General features: G+C 34.7%; 1 protein-coding gene across 1 annotated transcript in view; it reads left to right on the top strand.

Annotated features, from left to right (window-relative positions):
* The window catches only part of LOC137634830 (cGMP-specific 3',5'-cyclic phosphodiesterase-like), a 362765-nt gene that overhangs the window by 240448 nt on the left and 96036 nt on the right, over positions 1–26281 (top strand). The window contains 7 exon segments of the mRNA XM_068367383.1: positions 8146–9046; positions 12878–13044; positions 13789–13812; positions 13814–13984; positions 17110–17314; positions 17759–17877; positions 26065–26223. Coding sequence (XP_068223484.1) covers positions 8398–9046; positions 12878–13044; positions 13789–13812; positions 13814–13984; positions 17110–17314; positions 17759–17877; positions 26065–26223 — 1494 coding nt within the window. The 5' untranslated portion in view covers positions 8146–8397.

Below are 26281 nucleotides of genomic sequence, written 5' to 3'. Positions count from 1 at the left end.
GTTGGATGCTACAAGCCCGAGGGTCCCCAACAGGGAAAATAGCCCAGTGAGGAAATGAAACAAGGAAAAATAATTAAGAACAGTAACAACGTTAAAATGAATTTTTCATATATAAACTATAAAAACTTAAACAAAACCAGTAGAGATATTAGATAGAAAAAGTGTGCCCGAGTGTACCCTCAAGCAAGAAAACTCTAACCCAAGACAGTGGAAGACCATGGTACAGAGGTTATGACACTACCCAAGACTAGAGAACAATGGTTTGATTTTGAGTGTACTTCTCCTAAAAGAGCTGCTTACCATAGCTAAGGAGTCTATTATATCCATACCAAGAGGAAAGTAGCCACTGCACAATTACAGTGCAGTAGTTAACCCTGAGAGCGAGGAAGAATTGTTTGGTAATTTCAGTGTTGTCAGGTGTGTGAGGACAGAGGAGAATCTAAAGAATATGCTAGACTATTCGGTGTATGTGTAGGTAAAGGGAAAGTGAACCGTGACCAGAGAGAAGGATCCAATATAGTACTGTTTGGCAAGTCAAAGGACCCCATATGTAAATATATATATATATATATATATATATATATACACACACACACAAGTCATTTCTTTTATAGGAAACTTCCAATTCTGTCATTGTGACAATAATTAGGTCGTCTGCCAACAATCAAGTGTTTTCAACGACAGACTGCCTGTCATGATGCAAAGGACATTTTTCTCAATTACCAAGCAATTGGCAGCTAAAAATGTCATATAACGAACATCAGCAGCGTAAATAACTTATTCTCAGCATAGAGTAAAACAATGAATTAGCATTAAACGTTTTCAACGCATTCTACCCAAGAGGAATATTCTAAATAGTTTTCAGGGAATATAATAATATGAGTTCCTAACAAAGAACTATTAAAAAGAAGTCTATTCATGAACTAAATTTTTCCATTCGTCTCGCTTTTACAGCCCAGGACTAAAACGTGATAGATGAATGATGTGAAGTCCAAACTGTTCTTGAATTATGTACTACAGTATATGCCAACAGAATTTCTGCTGTTCATAACGAGCTTTGCTAGAGAGTGTTATGAGGAATGAGAGGCAATGCCATCTTTTCAGGACAATATCTTTAGCCAAGTTGAATCATGTATTTTAAAGAATGTTTATTTTGAATGTTCATTTTTTATTTTCTATTCGTAAATACAGTGGTTTCAATCTTTACTATTCTTTCAAGAAATTTCTTTATTTACACCACATCCAATTTGGTATTTTACTCTATATGTTAGCCAAATCAACGGGAAAAAGTTAAGAGCATAAAACTACTTGCAAAAGTATTGTGGAACAATCAAAACACAAATAGTTAAGAAAACAAACAATTAAGAAGGAAAATACGCCGATAATAGAGCCTTATATGCATACATTAGTCAAATTATATTTATCCAAGCACACATGGACCAATAAATAACAAATTGGATGAAGAGTACAGCATAATAAATAACGATGAGAAAAGGAAAGAAAATGGAATAGAATTGGGAGGAAATTGAGTAACTATAGAGAATTTACCACAATAATCTAGTCAAATTAGAAGTTCACAATTCTTTCCCTTGTTTACTTCCCTACAGATGAAAGGATAAAGTTTAAGGAACCATCCAAAGATTCTTCATTAATAATACATCAAACCTTAGTCATAATTATTCCTTTTACCCTAAATGTCATCGTTCATTCCACTTTCCACAATATCTCAATGTTGCTCCCCTTTTCATCTTACTGTATAATTGTCAGTCATCATAAAAAATGTGAACTTTAAATTTGCCCGTAATGTTTTAACTATATTTAAGAGAGAAGTTTATGAAGGCAGTCCGCGTTTTACATGATCATAAGAAATTACTTAAATCTCCAAAAGAACTGCATTCAAATTTTTTCTTTTAAAGTAAGGATGCAAACATTTTCACTTAAATGAAACACTAAATAAAATCGGAATCTTTAAACCATCTAAAATCAGTTCAGCTTAAATTTACCAACACTAAAATTATAAGTCGAAATAGAAAAGCAAACAACGAGAACGCCTTAGAGCCAACACCAATAACATAGTTTTCCAACTCCCTTTCAATAAAACAGTATTAGTTCAGCTTTAATCTACATCTTTGAAAAAAAAAATAGATAGGTTAAAAAGCAAACATTTACTCAAGATACTTGGATGTTTTTTTTTTTTTCCATTCAACATCAAAAGGCATTCGTAGTCACTACTTCCTTACGCACCAACCACCCCCCTCTTCCTCTCTTCTACTCTCATTAATGCACAGCATTTACACCAGAAATTGGGAACAAAATCTTACTTACTACGGAATTTGCGTTAATGCACCGTGGTTCTTCTAAGAGAAATATTCATTATAATTAATATAAAAATACAAACATTGAATCGGTAGAACTTCAAAAGTTCAAAGTTGCAACAAATGTTTTAATGTTGAACAGGCTGACATAAGTCTTTTTATAGTTTATATATGACATATCTGTTTTGATGTTACGGTTTTTAAATATTTTATTGTTAATTTTTTCTCATATCGTTATTTATTTCCTTATTTCTTTTCCTCACTGGGCTATTTTTCCCTATTGGAGCCCTTGGGCTTATAGCATCTTGCGTTTCCGACTAGGGTTGTAGCTTAGCTAATAATAATAATAATGATAATAATAAAAATAATAATAATAGAATAACGATGTTTGGTAATCAAATTTACGAAATCATCACATTACTTATCTACTAAATATCTAAATATCCAACAAAATAGACTGATATAAAGAATAACATAATACAAAGACATTTCCAAATGAAACGGGATACACTTTACATGCGTAATGACTATTCATAATTTGTATCCAAAGATTTTCATATTGTAACAAAGTTGAGGAACTTTTTTCACTAGATGTTCGTCATTGCTTAAACAATTGAATAATAAATGTGGCGGTGTTTCATCCCATGCTCTTTTTTTTCTAAATCTTAGAGACTTTACATATTCCTTACAAAGTCAAGCCTAATGAAAAGTGTAAGCTACAACACTACTTTATTACAAGTTATACTGTAAACTACGAAGTATAATTCTTTTAGTTATTTTAGGGAACCTTAGCCTTAAGCAATCGATTTCAAAAGCATGATCATATAAATGAATATCATCCCGTTGTTTTCTTCAAATTCAAGACGAAAATCAACAAAGGCAAGAACTTGTTCCCTTTCCTCACTGGGCTATTTTTCCTGTTGAAGCCCCTGGGCTTATAGCATTCTGCTTTTCCAACTAGATTTGTAGCTTAGCAAGTAATAATAATAATAATAATAATAATAATAATAATAATAATAATAATAATAACAACCGGGTAACAAAAAAAGTCCCTCGAACAGGTTTATTCCCTGAAAAAAAAAGTCTAATTTTTTATATATAAAAAAATCAAGTCTTCAGAAGATGAATAAGTTGAAGCCATCAGTGGTTCACGGTGAAGAAGGGGAGAGGGAGAAGGAGAGGGGGGGGGGGAGGGGAACGATAATAGACTTACATGGAAATTGAAAATAACAAAACTGAGCAACTAAATCTGTTTTCCTCTTTCCTTGGCTTAATAATACTACAAAATTCTCAATAATATTTAACGTTATAAGAGAAATTTCCCCAATAAGCGAGCGCATAGGATTGGCAGCTACCTATAACGAAACCAGACAATCTTTTTCAATACTAGTCTCGAATGAGAGAAAACTATCAAAATATCTGAGAGAGAGAGAGAGAGAGAGAGAGAGAGAGAGAGAGAGAGAGATTTTAAGACGAATTTATTCAAAACTCTGCTCAATATTCCGCAGCGTTTCGTTCCAGAACACATCATAAAGTCAACACGAATCCCCTTGTTGATCTCCGCTTATTTGGCCATACCCTTATCCACTGTTATTGGCCAACTTACCTTACCGTCATTTCTGTACAGTGTACACTATGTCCCCCATTTCATTTCCACCCTAATATGACGCTCTCTTCCTCCGTTTGCGTATAATATTTTTTCACCGCATCTTGGTTCCATCTATAGCCTGTCTATCCATACCTACTAACACATCCTTCGTATGGCGTTATCAATTTCATGTCATTTTTTTCACCACGTTACCGCTACATAATCTACCCTCCTCCTATCACCCCCCCTTTCCTCTCTCTCTCTCTCTCTCTCTCTCTCTCTCTCTCTCTCTCTCTCTCTCATCACACCTCTGTTCTTATTTTTTCCAATCCGGAGATCCCCTCACCTGCCCTCAATTTTGCCAGATCGTGTCAACAAGGGGCCGTGTTTTCCCCTACCACGGAAGGCTTAAGACTTGGGTAGAGACACACATATGTCTGTATGTATGAGTGTGCATCACAGTGTATTCAAGTTTCTTTTGTGGCATATGTGCATCCGGGGATCAGCATGAAGCCTGCTAAGTCAATTTTACTTCATTGGAGTAAATACGTCAATGAAACACAAGTAACACCGATGTGTAATTATTTACATTCATTCACACACACACACACATATATATATATATATATATATGTGTGTGTGTGTGTGTGTGTGTGCGTGTGCGTGCGTGCGTGCGTGCGTGTGTGTGTGTGTGGAGGGGGATGCTAACATACAACAGGTAGAGGATGGAATAGTAAGATAAAGAATGGAAAGGGGTAAAACTTTTTTTTAAGTAATGTTCAGTAAGAAGTAGAAAGATTGGCGAGGACGCAATTGTTCTTTATTTGTCATAAGATTTGGCTATTCTTGTGTAGTATATGAATAGAAGTTACTTTCGCAGGATAAAGCGTGTATATTCTTGCACATATACGACAGAATTTAAGAAAAAAACCATCCAAGGCTTTACGGTTACGAAAGGATTAAAGATATCTGATTTTAGTTCTAGTTTTATCAGATTAGATGCTCACCAGAATGTCAGCCAGGCAAACCCAAACTCCAGTCCAACCATAGCAGTGGTCTCCCCAGTAACCAGCTAAAACTGGGATCGATCTGCAGCCATGTGAATGCTAAGCGCATAAGTTACTACATTAAAATTAACAACAGCGAGTTAAAAAACAAATTTCATGAGTGATTAAAAAATAGATATCAATGAGAATGAAAAATATCAAAGAAAATTCCAAAGAAAAAATATGAAAGAAGTATTCTGACACAAGATAAAAACAAGTTAATCAATTATGTTGGTCAAAATATATATCAATTAACGTTTAACTTAAAGTATACACATTTCCTCTTGACGAGAGCGAGCTTTAAAGAAGTTGCAGGAAAATTAAATCTAACTTTCCTCACGGAAACGGAACTTGTAAGATTGAATTGTTTTAAAGGTTAATGAAGCTCTGTGGGGGTTCTCTTAATTACTCTGACTATAAAGTACAGTAATTGTAATTATTTAACTTGAACAAGTCCAACGAAATTCCAGCTATATTCCAATAAATAAAGCGTTACACGAGATATCAAGAAAACCTTTTGAGAAACCTTTCAGGGCTAGGTGCAAAGTATATTCCGCTTTGTAAAAATCAAATTTTAATATTCATAGTTAAAACATATAAGATCTGCCCTATTGAGTTGTCTTGAAAAAGTTCAAAATAAATTCAGATGATACCGTTGAGGTTTCTCAAAAGTGAAAGGTAACAGGAGCCTACTTTCCAGCATCTTTTACCAATTATTGTCCAAACCCCCCCCCCCAAAAAAAAAAAAAATTCCCTTGGCTTAAATATATAACAATTTTGAACTAAGCGATAATTCGTGGTGCGTAAATGTAACAAGAGATTAACTGCTCTAGCCTTTTGATATCAAAAAGAATTTATAGCTATTTGAGTAAAGGAAAATCTCGAGTATTAGATAGATAGCTATATATATATATATATATATATAATATATATACATATATATATATATATATATATATATATAATAACATATATTATTATTAATATATGCACCACTGGACGAGTTGCGGAGATTTTGATGTAACATATTTGGTAAATTATTTGCCTAACCAATATTTTCATCATTAATTTTATACTTGAAAGGATGTAATATCATAATACTACCTAACAGCTCTTGAAGTTTTTCAACCATAAAATCCATATTGCACTTAATCTATATCCATCAAGACATCGATACTGTGACGGGCCGAGAGAAGGTTGCGACTCAAAGACAGTATGGAAGCAACTTTCGACCCCTTCTAACCCCATATCTACTGTACATAACAAATCAAACCAGACATTTTCGATACAGAATTGACGTTCTTTTTTAACATATTCTTCAATATGTTTCAAATGGGCATTCTAATCGTGAAAATTTTCCATGTTAGGGTAACATAGAGGAGACTGGAATGACTCCTGCGAAATTATGCACAAGAATTTAAGTACATTATATACATATGTACATAAAGGGGTGATATTTGTGCTCCCTAAACACTAAATGTCCCCTGATATTAATAGGGCTTCAAAACCCTTGAATGGTTATGTAATTAACTTCAATATTCTCGATTCCTAAATAAGGGGAGAGGGAGAGAAATTTGTGCTACAGTAATATGTTAAACAATATCCGTGTTTCTTCCTTTCCATAAAAAAAATATAATTTAATATAATCCAACTATCACAGATGCAACATCCTCAAACTGATATTAAGAATCATATATTAATTAAATTTACCTTTATTCGATACAGATCGATGAACCCCCCAATTATAACTAATTTAACTCTACAACATATATATATATATATATATATATACATATATATATATATATATCTTATTTCATCCGAGGTTTCTAATTCTAGAAGCAAAACAATTTCCGCTGAACAATATCCAGTATTTCTAAAGGAAACGCAACCATATAATTGTGTATAAATGTTCTTTATTCGTCTTAGACTCAATTTATCACTTTGTTTACTTATTTACCACGCTATTTTTCATTTCAGCTGGATCGTTTCCTCTAAAATAATATTTACTCATCCATCTCTATTCACTTATACCGGTTTTTTTTCTTTATTAATTTCTTATATAGTTTTGACACTCTATCAAAGACAATAAATAAAAAAATATGGTTTCAGTTATGCAAAGTGTTATTGTTATTTGCAATTAGCTGATCAACGCAACACATGACAGCCTCTGCAGAAAATAGTCTGCCTTATCATTTGCGCATCAATTGCGATAACTTCAACGACAGAGTCGAGAGCTTTATCGCCTCAACTTCCCGAACGTTTTAATTTTATTTTTTTCTAATTATGGATGAGTGTGTGCAGTAAATGCACTCATCAAAAAATGCCCCATATTTCCTTTACTAGATGTAATAATAGGGACAGGAAAGTTTACTTTTCACATCATTTAAATGAGAGAGAGAGAGAGAGAGGGAGAGAGAGAGAGAGAGAGAGAGAGAGAGAGAGAGGGGGGGGGCTGGACAGTACTACATTGACTTTGAAACCTGGTTGCTACTCAAATTCACTCAAATTTGGTCTCTTATTCTATGATTCATTATTGCAAATTGTAGGGGTACAACGGAACTATAAATAATTTCTACAATGTAAGGACAAGGCCAATACAGCTGATTTATGTACTTTAAATTCCTTAGATAAATTGGTAAATGTTCTGAGTGACATTTTTTAGTAATTTACACAGGGGCATGTTTTATGAAATATATAAAAAAAATTTCTCTCTCTCTCTCTCTCTCTCTCTCTCTCTCTCTCTCTCTCTCTCATATATATATATATATATATATATCATTTATATATGTATGTATACTTATAAACGTACTTATGGACATATGATAAATATGTTCCTATATATACATAGATGCTTCGAAGCATTCTACAGTTTTATACTAACCATACAAATTACCCGTGAAAGATGAAAATAAAAACTAACCTTTAATATTTTACTTCATTTTAGCTTCTAAAGTGTATATAAAAAAATCATCAAAAATTTGGCTACAGGGTTGAACAATAACGGCAGTGTGTAGAGAATTTTTAAGAATAGACACATTTATTTATTTCATTACTTTCATGCAATTATGTTAAATGAGTCTTGTGACCGATTTATAATTAAATTCATCTTTCAATAAACTCCAGTTTATGACATGTTTAAGGTGCTCATTGCTCAGATTCACAAGATACTAAAATATATTTTCTCTGTTTTCAGACTACCATTCAAAATCTGGAAGAACTGAAGGATTGTGTCGCTAACTGTGCCAGCAAAGAATAACTACAAGTTGTGAACATCTCACAGAACTTAGGAGAGTGAAATAGAAGAAAAATACCACACCTCGGAGTAAACCATATCGACCACACATTATGTGATTATGGAGAACGCTAGCTGGCTGGGAGCAGGGCAGCCACACTGGTGAAGGCAAGATCAGATGCCTCCACGTGACCTACCCGCTCCTAGGTCACCATGGAGGGCCAGGATGAGGACGGGGGCCCTAGCGACAACCAGACCACCCAGCAACCCCAGCAGCCGTCACAAATTACTACTCAAGAGGTTCCCTTGTTAAGGGATCCAGCAAGCAACACTAGGCCACAGGGCACAACATTTCCCAATGCTACTCATAATGGGCGTGTATACGTCCATCCCTCGAACCAGCCAAGGACTACACCCAACATGGATTCAGCTGAGTTAGGACCAGATGCCGATAGTTTAGCTGAGGACACAGAGACAACAGAAAGTTCTGCCACTACTGTCATTTGTGATTCAAGATTCTTCTGTGCCACTCCTGATAACCCAGATAACATGGATCACCTCGATTCCCTGGACCAAATCTCAGGTGCTGATGATAATTCTGATCTTGATCAAGAACAGACTTCAAGGAGCCTTGAATGCACACCCTCGCCACCAGAATGTAACCAAGGACCCGATGCATCCGAGGTTCAAGAGGAGGCAAAACCTTACCCAAACAGCCCAATGGCCAATGAAAGAATGGAATCAAAGAAAAATGAACTAGACCCAGAAGGTCCTGCATTATCTCCAAGTCCAGCAACATCACCCCATCCTGAGCTTGAGACCGATGCATCTTCCATATATCCACAATACTCTATTAATACAGGTAAGAGACAGATTATTACGCTTTTACGTCTTGCTCTTTCAAGGGTCTTTAATCCAATAATCCTAAATTAGACCACTAAATTTGTATGTTTATTCTATTAATTTGCACAATGTCAGGTAGTAAGGGTACAATACCCAATACCTAATTATGTATAGCACTGCAGTCATAATCAAAGGTTTCTTGAAAATCAAAACTTTCAACTCAAGTTTTCAGGGCTTTAATGTGTGTTTGTTAGACAGGTCTTACCAAAGGTTAATAAGCAAGTAAGATCGTAATTGGCTTCACCCTCTATGTATTTTTCCTCAAATATTCAATCTAGGAACTGAATGACCTGCAAACATAACACTATCTTTGCTCTTTTAGAATCTTCCTTTACAGCTAGCAGCACCTCTTACAGGTCTATATAAAAATGGATTACTTTCGTTTGTTCCCCACCACAACTAAAAAAAAAAAAAAACTGTATTTCAAGCATTATTCCCCTTTCAACTACCTTCAAATCCTTAAGGTAAACTATCTCTTAAGTTGAGAATAGAATAAAAGCAGCATGGAGAAAGTGGAGAAGGTAGCAGGAGTCGTACGTGATATAAATAAAACCTAAAAGTCACCGACTATCCCACAGTAATAAGAACAGTGTTGCTGTATGGATCAGAAACGTGGGCTCTAAGACGAAAAGAGGAAGCAAAGCTTGAGTGAACATAGATAAGAATGCTGAGGTGAATTATGGGAATATTGCTGCTTGAAAGACTGGGAAATGATGAAACAAAACGAATGGCAGGCATAATATAGATTACAGAGGTGATAAGAGTGGCACGACTGAGATGGAGTAGGCACTTAAGGATGGATGGTGGAGAGGGAGTAAGGAGGGATTAGGAGGAACCTGTTAGGGGGAGAAGATCGAGAGGGAGGCAGAGAATTAGATGGAGACAAGGTGAAGGATGATATGGAGAGAAGTGGTTTGGTGGATAGAAGGCATTGGAGAGTGCTCATCAGGCAACCGGCCCCTTGATGTAGGCCATACTGGTGCGAAAGATTATGATGATCTGTTTACTTTCAAAACTGTGGATTTACATACTTCTAATTTGGAGCAGGATGGCAACTTTAACCCACACAGTGGTATCATATCACTACCTGTACTGCGATCATCTACAGGACAAACTCGAATTAAAACTAAACATTAACCAAGTAGTCAAATACTTAAAAATAAGAACAAACATAAAAGAAAATCAATTAAGCATAACTTTCATTTTAATGCAACAATCAACAATTAATAAATAAATTCTGAACAACAAATCATCAAAACACCCACCACTAAGCCAAATTATCTAGCGAACCCTTTTAGCCTGTGTCTGTAGAAACTTCCTTATAGAAAAACTTTCTTTTTCTCCGTTAACCTTTGCACACCTTCCAGTTTCTTAATACGTTATTTTATTCTCTCTCAACTTCCCCTTCAACGCATTATGCATCTACCTTATTTCTTACAATTGCAACTTGAATTACCTGTTCTCTAGTCGTGGGTAGTGCCATAGCCTCTGTACCATGGTCTTCCACTGTCTTGGGTTAGAGTTCTGTTGCTTGACGGCACACTTGGGCACTCTATTTTATTTTTTTTTTCTCTTCCCCTTGTTTTGTTTAAGGTTTTACAGTTTATATAGGAGATATTCATTTTAATGTTCAGTTCTTAAAATATTTTAATTTTCCATGTTTCTTGTCCTCACTGGGCTATTTTCCATGTTAGAGCCCCTGGGCTTATAGCATTCTGTTTTTCCAACTAGGGTTAAAGTTTAGCAAGTAATAATAATAATAATAATAATAATAATAGTAATAATAATAATAATAATAATAGAGTTTGTTCACTTTTTCCACACTCCTAAACCTACAAATGCTTCTCGCTGATTCTAAGAACCAAGCCTAACATTTCCCCACACTCTTCATATATATAAAAAAATTCATGTCTTGAACTTTGGCCCAGTTTCCGTCCGTCTCCTTACATGCTCTTCATAATTCCTTTTTATCAAAATCATTCGTCTTAATTAGCCTTAGAGTTACGTTTTCATCCCTTCTCATCAAAACTGATTTTCCCTTTAGCTTAACTTTTACATTAAATAATAATCGGTTAAACCCGCGGTCTATAGTAAGGGATGATAATAAAAAATCCATCTTGGAAAATGAAATCTATGGTAACAATTACCCGGAAACCCCTTCACCCATAATATCCGATTTATTCCCCCTGGAATTAACATCTAAGTAAATCCCTCTTAAATACTTAGAATCATAAACTTAAACCTTAGTAATCCTTGGTTAATGAAATACGGTATACAGCCGAAAATGTTTATACATATTTCGATGGAGGATTTTACTATGGGCGTTCATTAAATTAATATAAATCCATCACCAGATCCTAATCTCCTCAAATTGCAATCTAATGAAGCTCCACGAATAACACTGTTCTAGTTCCATGAAAGGAATACTTCCAAAGGGGTCTTAATGATCACAAATGGATACAAAAACGAAGTAATCTTCCCAGCGCAAAAAGAGAGGAAATGAAGAGACATTGCAAAAAGAATTAAACAGTGGAGGGATTAAGAATAGGTAACCATATCATATAATACGATATATTAAATATTTTTACTTGTAGATAACACTCATAGATCCCTATTTTCTTAAATGGAAGGAACGCATTATATATACTGTACATCTTGTATTAATGACACAGGAAGAGAAAGCAAATATTTACAACTCCCGCCAGGGAAAAAATTTAAAGGTAACTTGAACGGGGAGACTAAAATGTTCCCCGAAGGAAAAATGCATCCTGATTATGAAACCCATTTAAATACGCAAATTACGATGGAAATAGATACTGGTCTTGCGCCCTCCTGTTGGTAGTTGAATACAAATGCTTTACCTGAAGTTTATATAAAAAAAAGTCTGTCAAAATATAAGAAAAAAATATCAAAACGTACAATTCATTGAACAAGCTCCGGTTATTTGGGAGTTTCAAAGACAAGGAAAGTTTAACAGAAGCATTAACAAACCTAGAAAGGGTCTATTTCCCTACAAGCAGATCTTTGCATGATGGTCCACCTTTGTATCAAGTTTGGTAGCAATCACTTCAGCTATGTATGAAACGATGCAAAGACAAAGTACGACACTGACTGAATGATAAATCAACTTCATGCAGCAGATGCTTCAAGACACAAGGCTTTTTTTTTTTTTTTTTTTTTTTTCAAAACGCGCCTATGCCCTCTGAACTCGATTTAAACTTTTAAATGAGATGGGCTAATAATTAAGACTAAAGAAACTAGAAATTTTAGTCGTTTGTAGACGTGACAAAAATTTATTATGCAAAAGAGAGCTCAGCAGTAAAGACGCTTAAGGAGAAAGAACAGGTTCAATTAGTGGAAAAATAGATAAAAAGGAACTGTGAACTCCACACTTAACAAAAGCAAGTTACTTGGAGTCGCCTCAACAGAAAAAAAATACAATTAGAAACAAGATTGGGGAAAAGTAACCATTTAATTTTATCACCCGAGTTCTTTTCCCTTTTCAATTATCGTTTTCTTTCGAAATCATTAAGAATTACGGGTACCTCATATCATCGACAAGTAATATTATAAAAAAAAAATATTAGAAAAATACTATTAACTTACAAAATCAATAAGAATAATTTTAAAATACTATATTAAAATACAAATTCTTTATAAAATAATATAAAAATTATTCTATTTCTAAATAGACATATACATAAAAAAAATTGACATTCTAACTTAAAAGAAAAACCAAAAATGTTCTTCAAATGGTGATGACTCATCAGACCGTGACCCAATTCCGCAGACGAACCTCCCAGCCAGCGGTCTTCGAGCCCCTCGCTATCTTCGGGGATGTCAGCCTCGAGCGGACAGGGTGTCATTCTCGATCTCCCAGAGGAGCAAGTGGCAGCTTACCTAGACCGCCATCCTCAAGTCGTGGAGAAATGGCTGAGAGAAAGGGCACCAAGAGCGGTGAGTAGATTTTGACATTTTCCCCTTTCATTTGTAAGAAAATAAAAGCATTAAGGATAGTGGTATAAGTACTGTAAATACGAAAACACCTCATGAATTTAATAAGACGTGAAAGTTTAGGCATAAATTCTTTTGAGGCATAAAAAGTGGAAAACGACTGGAGTTAGTACTGTCGTTCGTCTTATGGTCATCGTCAGATTCCCAAGTTACGATATCAATATGATGAAAGTACTAACTCGAGTTTAAGTTTTTTTCACTTTTCCTTTCGGGGGCTTCATACATGTTGTATACTTATTGCGTGTTAGTTCTCGTCCTTCTCATCCTTTACACATACACACAATATACAGTATATATATATATATATATATAAATATATATATATATATATATATATATATATATATACTATGAATGTGTATACAAATGTGTATGTATAAGGGAAAGGGAAAATATACATTAATCATATTTGAACTTTCAACAAAAATACACGCATGAATCTATAATCTATAAAACTTGATATTCTTCATGGAATTAATATCTCTAAATTAATGCTATGACATTAAAGTTTAAAACCCTTGAAATTATAAAACAACAAAACAGACAGGAGCTTCAAGGTACACAAGAAGAAATTACGAGAACAAAAACTTGAACACTCAACCTTTGCTATTTATCTTAGCTCAACAATTAACATCTACCAATAGAATTTAAGTTTATTTCACCATCTTTACATTCTTTTCCAAACAGAATCTGAGAACCCTTCGAAGCGCCCCGCAACCACCTACAAGCAGACCAGCTGGGGCGGGCTTGGGACTCCGATTCCAGGGATACACCAAATTCTGTAAATTCGGATCTGAGTAACGTCGTCGCCAACTATTCCTACCCCAGCAGAAAAAACTCGATCAGTTCCTGGCTGTCTCCCAAAAGCAAAAAGTCGAAAAAGGTAAGAGGGGAAATGCTGTCGAAGAAGAGGAAAGGGGGAAGAATTACGTGAAATATTTTTTCTTAAAAAAATAGATCACCCTTGCCAAAGTAGATGTTAATTTATGGTCATCTTCAATGGGTAACATAATCAACAGTATTTTTTATAAAACTTTTCAAATTCAGAGACACTCAAACGTTCAAACTCACCCAACTAAAATAAACACTTGACAACTTAAAGGTATGATGTAAATAATACTTCTGAAAATAACCTTCAAATAACATAGAAAACACATGCTATTTCAAACAACAAAAAACAGCTTTCATATAAAACAGCTTGTAAATCAAAGAAGTGCTGACGAGTTCCTTCAACCCCAGATCTTCATCTCAATCTTTTACGCTATAGAGAGAGAGAGAGAGAGAGGAGAGAGAGAGAGAGAAGAGAAAGAGAGAAACATAGCGCACAAAAGTGTTAGCAAACAAATAGATTACAGTAAAAGTGAAAAAGGAGTTTTTTTTCCAAAGCATCATTTAGGACAAAAGAACCAACCCTAGATAAACGCTTTATGGGTGAGAGAGAGAGAGAGAGAGAGAGAGAGAGAGAGAGAGAAATACTCTCCTGTCCTTGGAATTTCAACACTAAGATTATTGAGGCAGGGAAAATACCTGGTTATAGGATTCTTCAACTGATGCCACATCACAAATCGCCGGCTCCCCCCCCCCCTCTCTCTCTCTCTCTCTCTCTCTATATATATATATATATATATATAAATATATATATATATATATATATATACACATATACAAATTAATGTCAGGAATATTATCCTAAATTATTTCAACTTTTGTTCAACACCTTTTTTTTTTTTCTTTCTTTTTTAAGTAAATGCCCCCCCCCCCCCCCCACCCCAATTAAAACGTTTACCTCATATGTCAAAATCTGCCGCTATACACACTGTCCCACGCACTCTCTAGCGATAGGATGAACCGTTTTCCTGCTTCAAGCTCACCATGAGTCCATGAGGCCACCTTCATCTATGATGAAATGGAATGTATTTTATCCTTTGAAAGAATAACAAATGCATGAATGAATTCATACAAGCCAAATGCTTGTTGAAGCAGCTAAGGCAAATGGAAGTCTTCTAGGAGAGAGAGAGAGAGAGAGGAGAGAGAGAGAGAGAGAGAGGCACAGCTGGCAGGTGATCTGATGAAACGTGACACCAGTGGGGAATCCGTATAAATCCAAGTGCCCTCCCCTGTTGTCCATTTCTCGTGCGTTTAGTATAGGGATTTAATAAACTTAGATTTCATTGATCCCCTCGATGACGTCATATATCAGGACGTGAAAAAAGAACGCCACAGACGTTTCAGCTATTTTTTCTTTTATATAAACCTTATGTTACTCTTCATGTGTTTTTTATAACTAATTCCCTGGTAATTTTATTTTCCGTAACACTGGAAGTTTTTCATTAGTTATAAATTAGATGCTGGACCATAGTGGATTTGTCTCAAATCTTATTCAACAAAACACCTTTGTATGCTAAAAAAAATATTTTTTTTGAAATATTATTCTTGAACTTGGTATTACAAGTTTTTTATGTAAATATATGTGATTTTCTGTTATACTTGTTATTTCTGCTATATCACATCATCTCTAATTATTACGCGTAAAATATCCTTCTTTACTTACTTTTAGAATCAAACCACTATAAACCGAGTTTAGTGTTATAAGCCAAAAAGAGTCTGTGTATGCTGGTAAAACCTATAACGTTTTAATAATACATATTACTTATCAAAAAATACCTACACAAGTTTTTATTGTTAAACTATCAAAACAGTTTTCCCGTAAAATTACCATCGCTAGTTTTCTTATGGCAATAAAAATAATCTAATCAATAAACAATTATACTTATTTCTATTACAAAACTATTTTGCCACTATATTCTTATTGTATAGGAACACATGACCGTGTTTCTTGTTGAAAACAAATTTCCTGTTTCATCATAAGACAACATACAGTAGTCTTCCTTTTTCAATCATAATACTTTTTTTACCAAGTACAACTATTACAGCTGGTTTTATTAACACTTCTACTATCGTGGCCCGTACCTTGCATAACACTAAATTCCGATTTATCTTAAAACTCTTCATTAATTATAATTTTCCTAATCTTGGTGGGCACTGACTTCATGATTACAAGAATCTAACATGATCTAGGTAATATAAAAAAACAGCAAAACCCTGTCTTCTATGTTCATTAAAAAAAAAAAAAAAAAAAAAAACCTACTTCAACAGTTTTCTGCGCTTGTAATTACTGTTATTGTGAGCCGATAAAAATCACGTAGGCTCAAAAAAGGACGAATATTTATAACCATTCAATGCGTGACACAAACTAGATAACCTTTTGATATTTCACAAAAGATTCTTATCCTTTAATTAACATACTGTATTCCACTTGATAGTCATTCAAAAGGTAAAATGAACAGGGTTACATATTACCAAAAGGGATGGAATTAAATGAAGTATAAGTAGTAATGTGTTTGTGTTAGCAATATATATATATATATATATATATATGTGTGTGTGTGTGTGTGTGTGTGTGTATACATTCATAAATGTGCATATATACATACATATATGAACTTATAGTTATATATACATAATACATATTCGTACAGGCTACATACATTCGGATATATATATATATATATATATATATTTATATATATACATATATATCCTTTAATAAATGTAACAGCAATCTATTTTCATTAATACATCTACCTGTGTTTAAGCGTCATACCCAAATACCTTAAGAAGAACGAACTTGGATAAATCTTTGCGCCCATTACCATTAGTTAACCATCTACAGATATTTAGCGTAAATATTTATTAATGAAGTTGTGATCATTCACGGAAAGGCATTTTAAACCAATCCTTTCCTATACCATGAGTAATTTTAAATCCATGTCATATTACAGGCCTACTGCACATGAGTAATATATTAATGTATTTATTAGTACAAATACAGTTAGCTAATGCCTCTTATCATTATAAAATTGTCCAATGTCCAAACTATTATGCTTATCATTGCCTTCCATCATAGAGCTGGCTGTTCTCAACATAAAATAATGGTTATCTTTCCAGGTTGAAAGACTGACTGAACCAGAACTCTTTATGGAACTCATCCGGGACATTAGCACGGAGCTTGATATCGACACGCTGTGCCACAAAATCTTGGTGAACGTGGGGCATTTGACCCACGCAGACAGGGCTTCCCTCTTCCTCGCTCAGGGACCAAAAAATGCAAGGTGCTTAGTGGCCAAGCTCTTCGATGTTACCGTAGATACAGGTAAGAATCATGGAGGCATTGAGAATTTAAAAAAAAATATACATATATATTTATAATCAAAGTACCTTTACTGGATGACCTGTATGTAAGTCGTTGAAAAATTTCAACAAATAAAATATGTTGAAATGTATATACTGTACATATATATAATTTTTTTTCAACAAACGTTTACACGGTTTTTCAAAAAAAAGGTACATAGTAGAAGTCATCCGTTGTTTCATTTCCTTTGTGTTTTCATCTAAATATCATGTGTTAATGTGAGCTTTGCGCATATATGCACATGTAGGACGGCCAAAATATAATCCTTTAAATAAAAAAAAAAAATACATAACCAAGTATGAATCATCTTTAGTTAGCATTTTAAAAAAAAAGTGAAACCCTACAATGAACGGGTCTCCTTTCCCTTGCAGGGCTCTCTAATTAATTTCGGTTTCTTTTCCACAGTACTGGAAGAGGCCCTAGCAAATGCCTCCGAGAAAGAAATCCTTCTCCCGTGGGGTGTAGGAATCGTAGGACACGTGGCTAGCACCAAAGAAGTCATCAACATTAAAGACGCTTATCAGGTAAGAGGCGTAAAATACTCACCAGGGGATGAGAGGGGAGAAGGTTCGGGAAAGCTCATCAACAACGAAAGGTGGATCCAGATGGTGCCTTGATAAAATGATTAGACGGTCGGCTGTCATAATTAGCGCACTGCGCCAAGATGTCTGATGAAGGGTTCTTCAGTTAATTAACTTGATTGAATATTGGGTGCGTGGGGGCTTCTCATCCCCAGAAAAATTGGCTAAATGTTTTTTTCCGCAACCTTCTGTTGCAACACAGGAATTGTCAGCTAGTTTGATTAAAGAAAGAACAAATGAAGGCAAGTTCGGATAATACACAGAGTGTAATGATGAAAGAAAGATTTTAATAGCTTAAAAATCCCGCAGTAAGTATTCACACGAAAGTTTTTGCACTGCCGCTGATTATATAATTCCAACGCCCAAAGTCTTGAAAATTATGACCAACTTTCCTACAAAATAGGTTTAATTATAGGGACCTCCTTTTTTGTACATTGGCAGTCAAAGATCCACATAAAAAAGATAAATTTAAGTGAAAATTACACAATATCAAAATCAAAATTAATGTGCACAAGAAAATATATTTAGAAAGTCAAATAAGTCAAAGACGAAATCAATTCACTGCTATAATGGAGCACTGGAGTTTGTTTCGCTATAATGTAGCACTGGAGTTTGTTTCAAACTGATCAGATCAGTATCATATCCTTACAACTTTCAAAACCATTGTTCCACAGATTTACAAGAACAAAAGAGTGCCAGCATAACATGGTGGCTACTCAGTAGTACATGGATTCTACTGTAAAGTCATCCGTAAAACTATCTCATAAATTAACTTTGAAATCTCTTATAATAAAACTTGTACTGAATGCTTCCTATAAAATAAATTAATGTTCCAAATAATCTGGTAAAAAAAAAGGATGAGCTATAGATTGTTGTACAAGATTATGAAAAATATCTCGATTTCTTGCAAATTTACACAAGACCAGAATGTTTTTCATTGAAATTCTTCAAATTAATACTATAGCCTACTATATTAACAAAAAAAAAATCCTAAATATATATTTTTGAAATAGTGGCCTGGATGAAACGTTTTGCCAAAATTTCCTATCACTTTAAAAGTATTGGGTACTGTATTAGGTATTACAAATCATGGAATAAATTTGATAAACTAACTATACCGTTCTTCGTTAACTTGGGTTCAACCTCATACCATACCATACCATACTATACTGAAGCAATCGGCTTCAAGCGTAATTTTCAAGGTCAATAGGCATACCTAAATACAAGGGTCCCAGAACATTACCCTATGTAACACCAAATTTGATGTTAAACTCACTGAACACGCTAACAATTCCCTCTTAGCCAGAAAAAACACAAGAGGCTAACTAGGCCTCCAATAACTTGATAACTAACTTTACGATCAGTATTAATTTTGCTAGTTTGCGCGCGATAGATACCAAATCATGAATTAGATTGGACTTGAGAATTTGAGCCATGTTACCGGTGCTGAGCCCGGGAAGGCTGTTTAGCACCGAGGAGTAACGGGATAAAAACCCCGGTTGGACTATGTAGTAAAAGTTAGGAGGTTGGACAGAATGACACTGAGAAGGAAGTGTGAACGGAGGTAAAATGATGCCGTTAACAGTCGAAGGGGAGCTGCAAAGCATACCGCAAGGTCTGAACCAACCGTGTGTCACACGATCGTACATAAATTATTTTGTATATATTATGCTTGTATCTGCGCTCTTCCCTCGCACTAAAAGGAACCAGAATAAACATGTCTGCGTATTTCCTCTGTAACATTGTCTGTCTCTCGAACATGAAAATTCCTGTTGCCTTGAGGTTTTGTATATAAAGGAGAGTGTTCTATAATAAAGTTACTCAGTTGACTGCTTCCTGCCTTTGAGTCACAACCTCTCTCTCGGCCCGTCACAGGTCTATAAACCTTGGACTACAGTACAGTGCACCACGTGAACTGCCGGCGCTAACGCCCCCCCCCCCCCCCCCCTCCCCCTACTTCAGGACAAAATTTGCGAGACCACATATCTAAGATATAATATTACAGTTTTCCCACAATGTACAAAAATTAAAAATGTCTATGGATATTGATATAAAACCATTAATAGTTGATGCCTATTGCAAGAGTTCCTCTGGTTATGCGATGGTCAAGGACTCAAGATAAGAGATTTCCATAGTGAAGAAAATTCCAAAACCCAGGATTTGAATTAGGTTTTAAATACAATTCTTAGACATTTTTCACCCATAAACTTATTGCAAGTAAATTCGTGGATTTACGCGTATCTAAAAATTTATTTTTCTTTAAAAAAAAATACTTCAGATAACATCTAATGAGGTTTTAAAGGTTAAATTCATTGTCAATCTAAATCATTAACGTGGGTATTTTTCCTACCGACCAAGAGATCTTTAAATGAATTACAAAAAATAGGAATTTCTGAAAACATAAGAGATACTTGCTTAAATAACTGAGTTGACTTAACAAAACACAGAACAGTAAATGAGCACCAGACAGAGCACTACAAAATATTGTATGAAGTATCAACTTTTTTTTAAATATATGAATCAAATCAACCATTTCTTAGGTCTCTCTCTCTCTCTCTCTCTCTCTCTCTCTCTCTCTCTCTCTATATATATATATATATACTGTATATATATATATATACTGTATATATATATATATATACTGTATATATATATATATACTGTATATATATATATATGTGTGTGTGTGTGTGTATATATATATATATATATATGCACACACCTGAAACTTTGACCCAGCTGTTTAAATTCATGTTCTTTCCTTCAAGTTATTTTCTAAGCTTTAATTCTTTCAACCTTTAGTAGTGGCAGTATTCCAACTTGTTTCCCAAAATCTCACGCTCCACCTACAAGCTATGCAGCATTGTACCGGATATGCGATGACTAACAGGATATCACTTGCTGGAGGCAGCAATAAAACAAAGGAAAACTAGAGGGGCATTCAGTAGAGCATAGACCTCCGCCGTGGCAGCTTATTTCTCGACCTTGACCTTTGACCTTAACATGTATTAATTGACGTGAATTTCCATACACTTAAATATGAATCAAGTTTGAAGTCTCTGTGACAACGGTGCCCTAACTTATGGCTAATTACATGAATTGGAGATTTTGCTTGACCTTGACCTTCAAAAATTTAATAATTTCCAGCTTTTTATATAACAGTTAATCCCTACAAGTTTCATTACTCTACGATTAAAATTGGGGCCAGAAAGGTGTTCACAAACAAGGGCAAAAACATAACCTCCTTCCAACTTCGGTATCTTAATTTCCAATATAAATTTGCAATTTATATTTGTAAGCTGTCTCTCCCCCCAAAACTTCCCTGTTCTTCATTTACTGATACCTTTGATAACTTTTTATCGTTGCTTCTCACTATATTTACTTTTTTCTCTAATTTCCACCTTTTTAGAATATTCCTAATCATGATTCAACCATAGTCCGTAGTGCTATTGCCTAACAAAGATAATTGTTCTGTAGAACACAAACCTGTCATTCAAAAAAAGAAATACAGTAGGAACATACCAAATTCAAAACCACCGTCAAACAAAATTCAATACTTTCATATCCTGTGTATCAGCATAGTACGCATAAAAAAAAATATTAGACCCCAAAACTAATAATGTTCCAATAAGTATCAGATCCTACTACAGTAATTATAGTGGATAAAACGCGATCAAGTGAAGGCAAATAATAGAATTCATCTAAATACCCTGAACAGACAAAATATGAATCTGTTATCTTTTGTACTAGACCATTGCCTCAAACCAAAACCCAACCATATCAAAACGAAAGTACGGAAATGTTTGCAAGTAAACAAACTAAACAGAGATAACTGTTCTGACAACATTTTTTTTTTTTTTTATAAAATGCAAGCTCTATTCAGCATTACAAAAAATAAATCAAGGTACCATTATTTGATCAAAATAAAAAAAAAATACTAAGAAATCTAAGTAAAAACAAAGACATTTTCCAAGCCAGATAAAGGAAAATGTATTACCATCATAAAAAGTGATTATATAGAGAAAATTATGAATACGAATGGCTTTTAACTTCAGTAAGCCCACCGATTGAGTGGCCATTTCTTCTTTAAGGTTCTAAATAACAATGGCTTTCATAAAGTGAGTCGTTACAGTGAATGGTCTTAACAAAGAGAAAAATCCGTCTTGAGGAAAACAATAAAATGTGGGAAACGTGAAATCTGGAGCCATGATTTACAGCTAAAAAAAATCTGGAGAAAAATCTCAGGACTTATATTTTCCTTCCAAATTTGCAAAGAAAGCAACAGTAGATCATACCCATAAGGTACTGAAATGACAAGACAGGCTTGATTTATACAATTTAGACCATGTGGCTCATGGCTTAGGCCGGAGAGACCATTCAGCACAAGTGAAACTCGGGGAATTCGCAGTTGCATTGTTAAAAATAGGTTAACAGATATTGAGACAAAGCAAGCGAAAGTATCTTATTAGTCTGTGAGAGCTTATACAACTAAAGGTTGAATAACTGTTGATGCAATTATATTCTTTTCGACGCAGCAAACACCTCCAAGATGTTTACCATAGTTAGAACTTTTTACATTATTATTTTCTTTTATCTTTACACCACTTCCTAATTAAATTAGCTTATACTAGTAACGAGAAAAGCGTGTCTTTCCTTACCATAATATATGCATTTTCTACGATATCAATACACAAGATTTAAAAATTGCTATGTTTATAAAACCCTATCTACCTTACTAGACGGACATATAGAGGTGCTACACAACCAGACGAGCATTTACTAGATACCAACGAACGGTAAACCAGAAACATAAAAATAACACCTAAAAATCCCCTCCTAAGATACTCGAGACACCTTCCCTTTGCTCATCCAGCAGCTTCCCTCCACCTACTATCCCTCCTACCGCAAATCCTCCTCCTTCCCTCCCAAATCCATTTTTCCAGGTTCACCGGCATCCAATCTCAAGTTCCGTATCAGCCCCTAAATCTAATCAGGCCCTCCAAAGGAACGCAAAATTAAAGCCCGAAAAATATTCGCCATAAAAAATATAAATCTTTCAAATATAACTTGGCAGAATTTTGAGGAAACATTGCCGAGGGGATTCGTTGATCGCAGTCCAAGGGTCAAAAATGAGAGAGAGAGAGAGAGAGAGAGAGAGAGAGAGAGAGAGAGAGAGAGAGAGAGAGAGAGAGAGAGAGAGACTTACCCTACCTTATTGCCTCATTTTATGTTTGGGTTCCCCCAGGTCCCTCAGTGTGAGGCACCTCGTATATTCACCAGAGAGTTGCTAATGCATCTTCCGGTGTATTTTACATCTTCCAGTCTTGGATGGTCTGGGATGAGAGAGAGAGAGAGAGAGAGAGAGAGAGAGAGAGAGAGAGAGAGAGAGGAGAGAGAGAGAGAGAGAGAGAGAGAGAGAGACGCCAAGAAAACTTGGTAATTGATGACAAATAGAAACAAATCATTTTATAAATATTAAATACTTTATTTTGCTTACAGACACCAGTACTAGGAACTCTTGAGAGAGAGAGAGAGAGAGAGAGAGAGAGAGAGAGAGAGAGAGAGGAGATTCTACATCTTAATATTGAAATTTTCAAAGAGAAAGCTTATCGAAATTCCGCTTGAAGCACATGTGAAGAAACCCGAAAAGTCTTCCTTTAATGAGAGTAAGATAACTATGATCTTCCCTATTCATTTTCTGGTCTTTATTAGGGATTATACCATATAATAATTAACTTTAGGAAGTCTCCCAAATCAAGATTACAAAAAGTCTCTATATGAATATCATCATAGGATTTACTGAGACTCTAGAAGGGAATAACTTCTGGTAATTAGAGATACACTAATTAGATTAAGGTTACAAATCTCTCTCTCTCTCTCTCTCTCACTCTCTCTCTCTCTCTCTCTCTCTCTCTCTCTCTCTCTCTCTCTCTCTCGCTACGGACTCGCATATACTGAATGGACAATACTGAAGTGGAATTATATTTTTTCCTTTAAACTAATCATTTCTAGGCGTCACCCTTGTAAATGCACACCTTCCGCCAATATTTCAATTCAATTCATTATAAAGTAAAGATCAATAGAAAAAAAATCAATTATAACCAAATATGAAATTGCATTTTGAAAGCATATTCATCAATTCTACAAGACGAAGTTTTCGAGAACACAAATTAAAACTATAAGAAAAGGAAGAACTTTAACATAACTCCTGAATTGAGTATAACAATTTCCGAGAAAATAGATCAAGTTAGTATTTGCCATCTGTACACAATGCCTGTGTCATAGCAAATGTAGGCTAGAATAATAAATGAAAAGAGATGATATTTTTATAAAAGTATAAAGAAATAAGATGGCTATTTCAAAACTGGTTAAATAATTTCAGACGGCAGTTGGGGCTGCCTCTGAAAGAACACTTCAAAGGTTTGCCTAATTGATCACATGTAAGATTAAATCCAGCGTTATTACCTGTATTCTTCAATAAAGGAACCCATAACATGGATATCTAGAAGTGACGCTTAACAGCTCTATAGAAATCGGGTGGGCCAATGCACAAAAACTTCACACTACGGAAATTGCAGTAGAAAAAAATCAATGAACAAACCTGAAAGTACTCAATTTGAAGGGATGAGGGTAATAAAAAAAAATGTAAATTCTAGCTAGTATCAGTATTTGCATACAAACAAACCTGCATAATTCATGTTGGATCAACGAGGAGTGAATTTCACCAAAAGTACATTAGTAGGAATGCAATTCAGACAGAGGAATATCAAGACATGTAAGAGAAATACTTAGAACAGCAAGAACACAAAATACAAAGATAAAAATGGCAACGAATATAACCACAAATATAAAATCGACTTCTATAAAAGTCTAATAAGATTAATAATGCAATACCCCCGTGTTTAGCATAGACTTCCAATATAAGGGCACTACAAAAATGCCAAAATAAGATACTAAGGTCCGAAGTTAGAATGTAGAACAAATACACAAAATGTGCAAAGCAGAACAAATTAATCAGAGGATATAAAGTATAGAGGGGCAACCAAAATATGGAGAAAACTAGCTCAATACAATAGAGAATTAATGGAGGATCGGAAGCAGAAGTGAGAACATCAATCATCATACTAAAAATGTTGTCGTGGAAAACGTAATTTGTAGAATATACAATGTAAATATAATGAAAAATCCTAATCATTCGAGTTATTATTAGGTTGAAAAAAAAAAAAACTGCAACTCCATCTAAATAGAAGTACACTATTAAAAAAAAAACTTTAATCAATATATGTCACTATGTTAACATAGAGCCAAATCATTATTTTAATATATCAATATTAAAAACTTGGGAAAAAAATTATTTTATATGAATAAAATCGTGGCTAAAACACTTTAAATTACTCTTAACAATACTTAACTTTATGAGCTATTCCCTAACCCCTCATTCTTCTTTCTCCCACCTTAGCTAACTGCTTAAAATACCCATAATTATATATTGAGGGATTAGATTTTTACATTCGGGCTCTATGGCCCGACGCAAGGGCCATTCAACACCCACCTGCAGTTTCACTAACGAAAAAAGTTAAAAAGTTGGACAGCAAAGTACAGTAAAAAGAATGAAATGGGAATAATGGTTTTTAAACCATAAACTAATAAACAGGGGGGGGGGTGAAATTGATGAACATATTGCAGCAGCTACAATTACTAACCCTTGACTAGATGGTCAGCAACAAAAATCCACTAAAATTCATCAGTAACTATGCTAATTTGTAACTATGTGACACAAAATAAAGACTGACAAATCCATTATGGAGTGTTAATCGATTTCAAACAGAACTCGGGTTGCAATTAACAATGTCACAGATGCCACAAATAACCATGCCAAGATAATGAGACAATATACTTGCCTAAGATAAAGAGAGAGAGAGAGAGAGAGAGAGAGAGAGAGAGAGAGAGAGAGAGAGAGAGAGAGAGAGAGAGATTCTCAATCTTTACATTTCCCAAGGGCATTAGCTATGAAAGAACAATTTTAGCCGTAAGAAAACTTTTCCTTGCTCTAAAGTGTCAATCGGGGCCAGTACATAAGAGCCATCTTCTCTGCAAAATGGAATCATCAGCTTCCTATTTGCTTGGCAGGACTCCCGATTTGATGCCAGTATCGACCGTAGGACGGGATACAAAACGATGAGTGTCCTCTGCATGCCCGTCTGCAACTACGAAGGGGAGGTTATAGGCGTCGCTGAAATCATCAACAAGAAGAATGGGACCAACGAGTTCACACCACAGGACGTGGAGGTGAGTTTCCAGGGGACCACAAGTCAATCATAATCAAATAATTAAGAAGATTATTGCC

Source organism: Palaemon carinicauda, chromosome 45 (genome assembly GCF_036898095.1).
Source record: "Palaemon carinicauda isolate YSFRI2023 chromosome 45, ASM3689809v2, whole genome shotgun sequence".
Taxonomy (NCBI): Eukaryota; Metazoa; Arthropoda; class Malacostraca; order Decapoda; family Palaemonidae; genus Palaemon; species Palaemon carinicauda.
The sequence above is the reverse complement of the archived record's forward strand: the minus strand, read 5'-3'. Positions and strand labels throughout refer to the sequence as shown.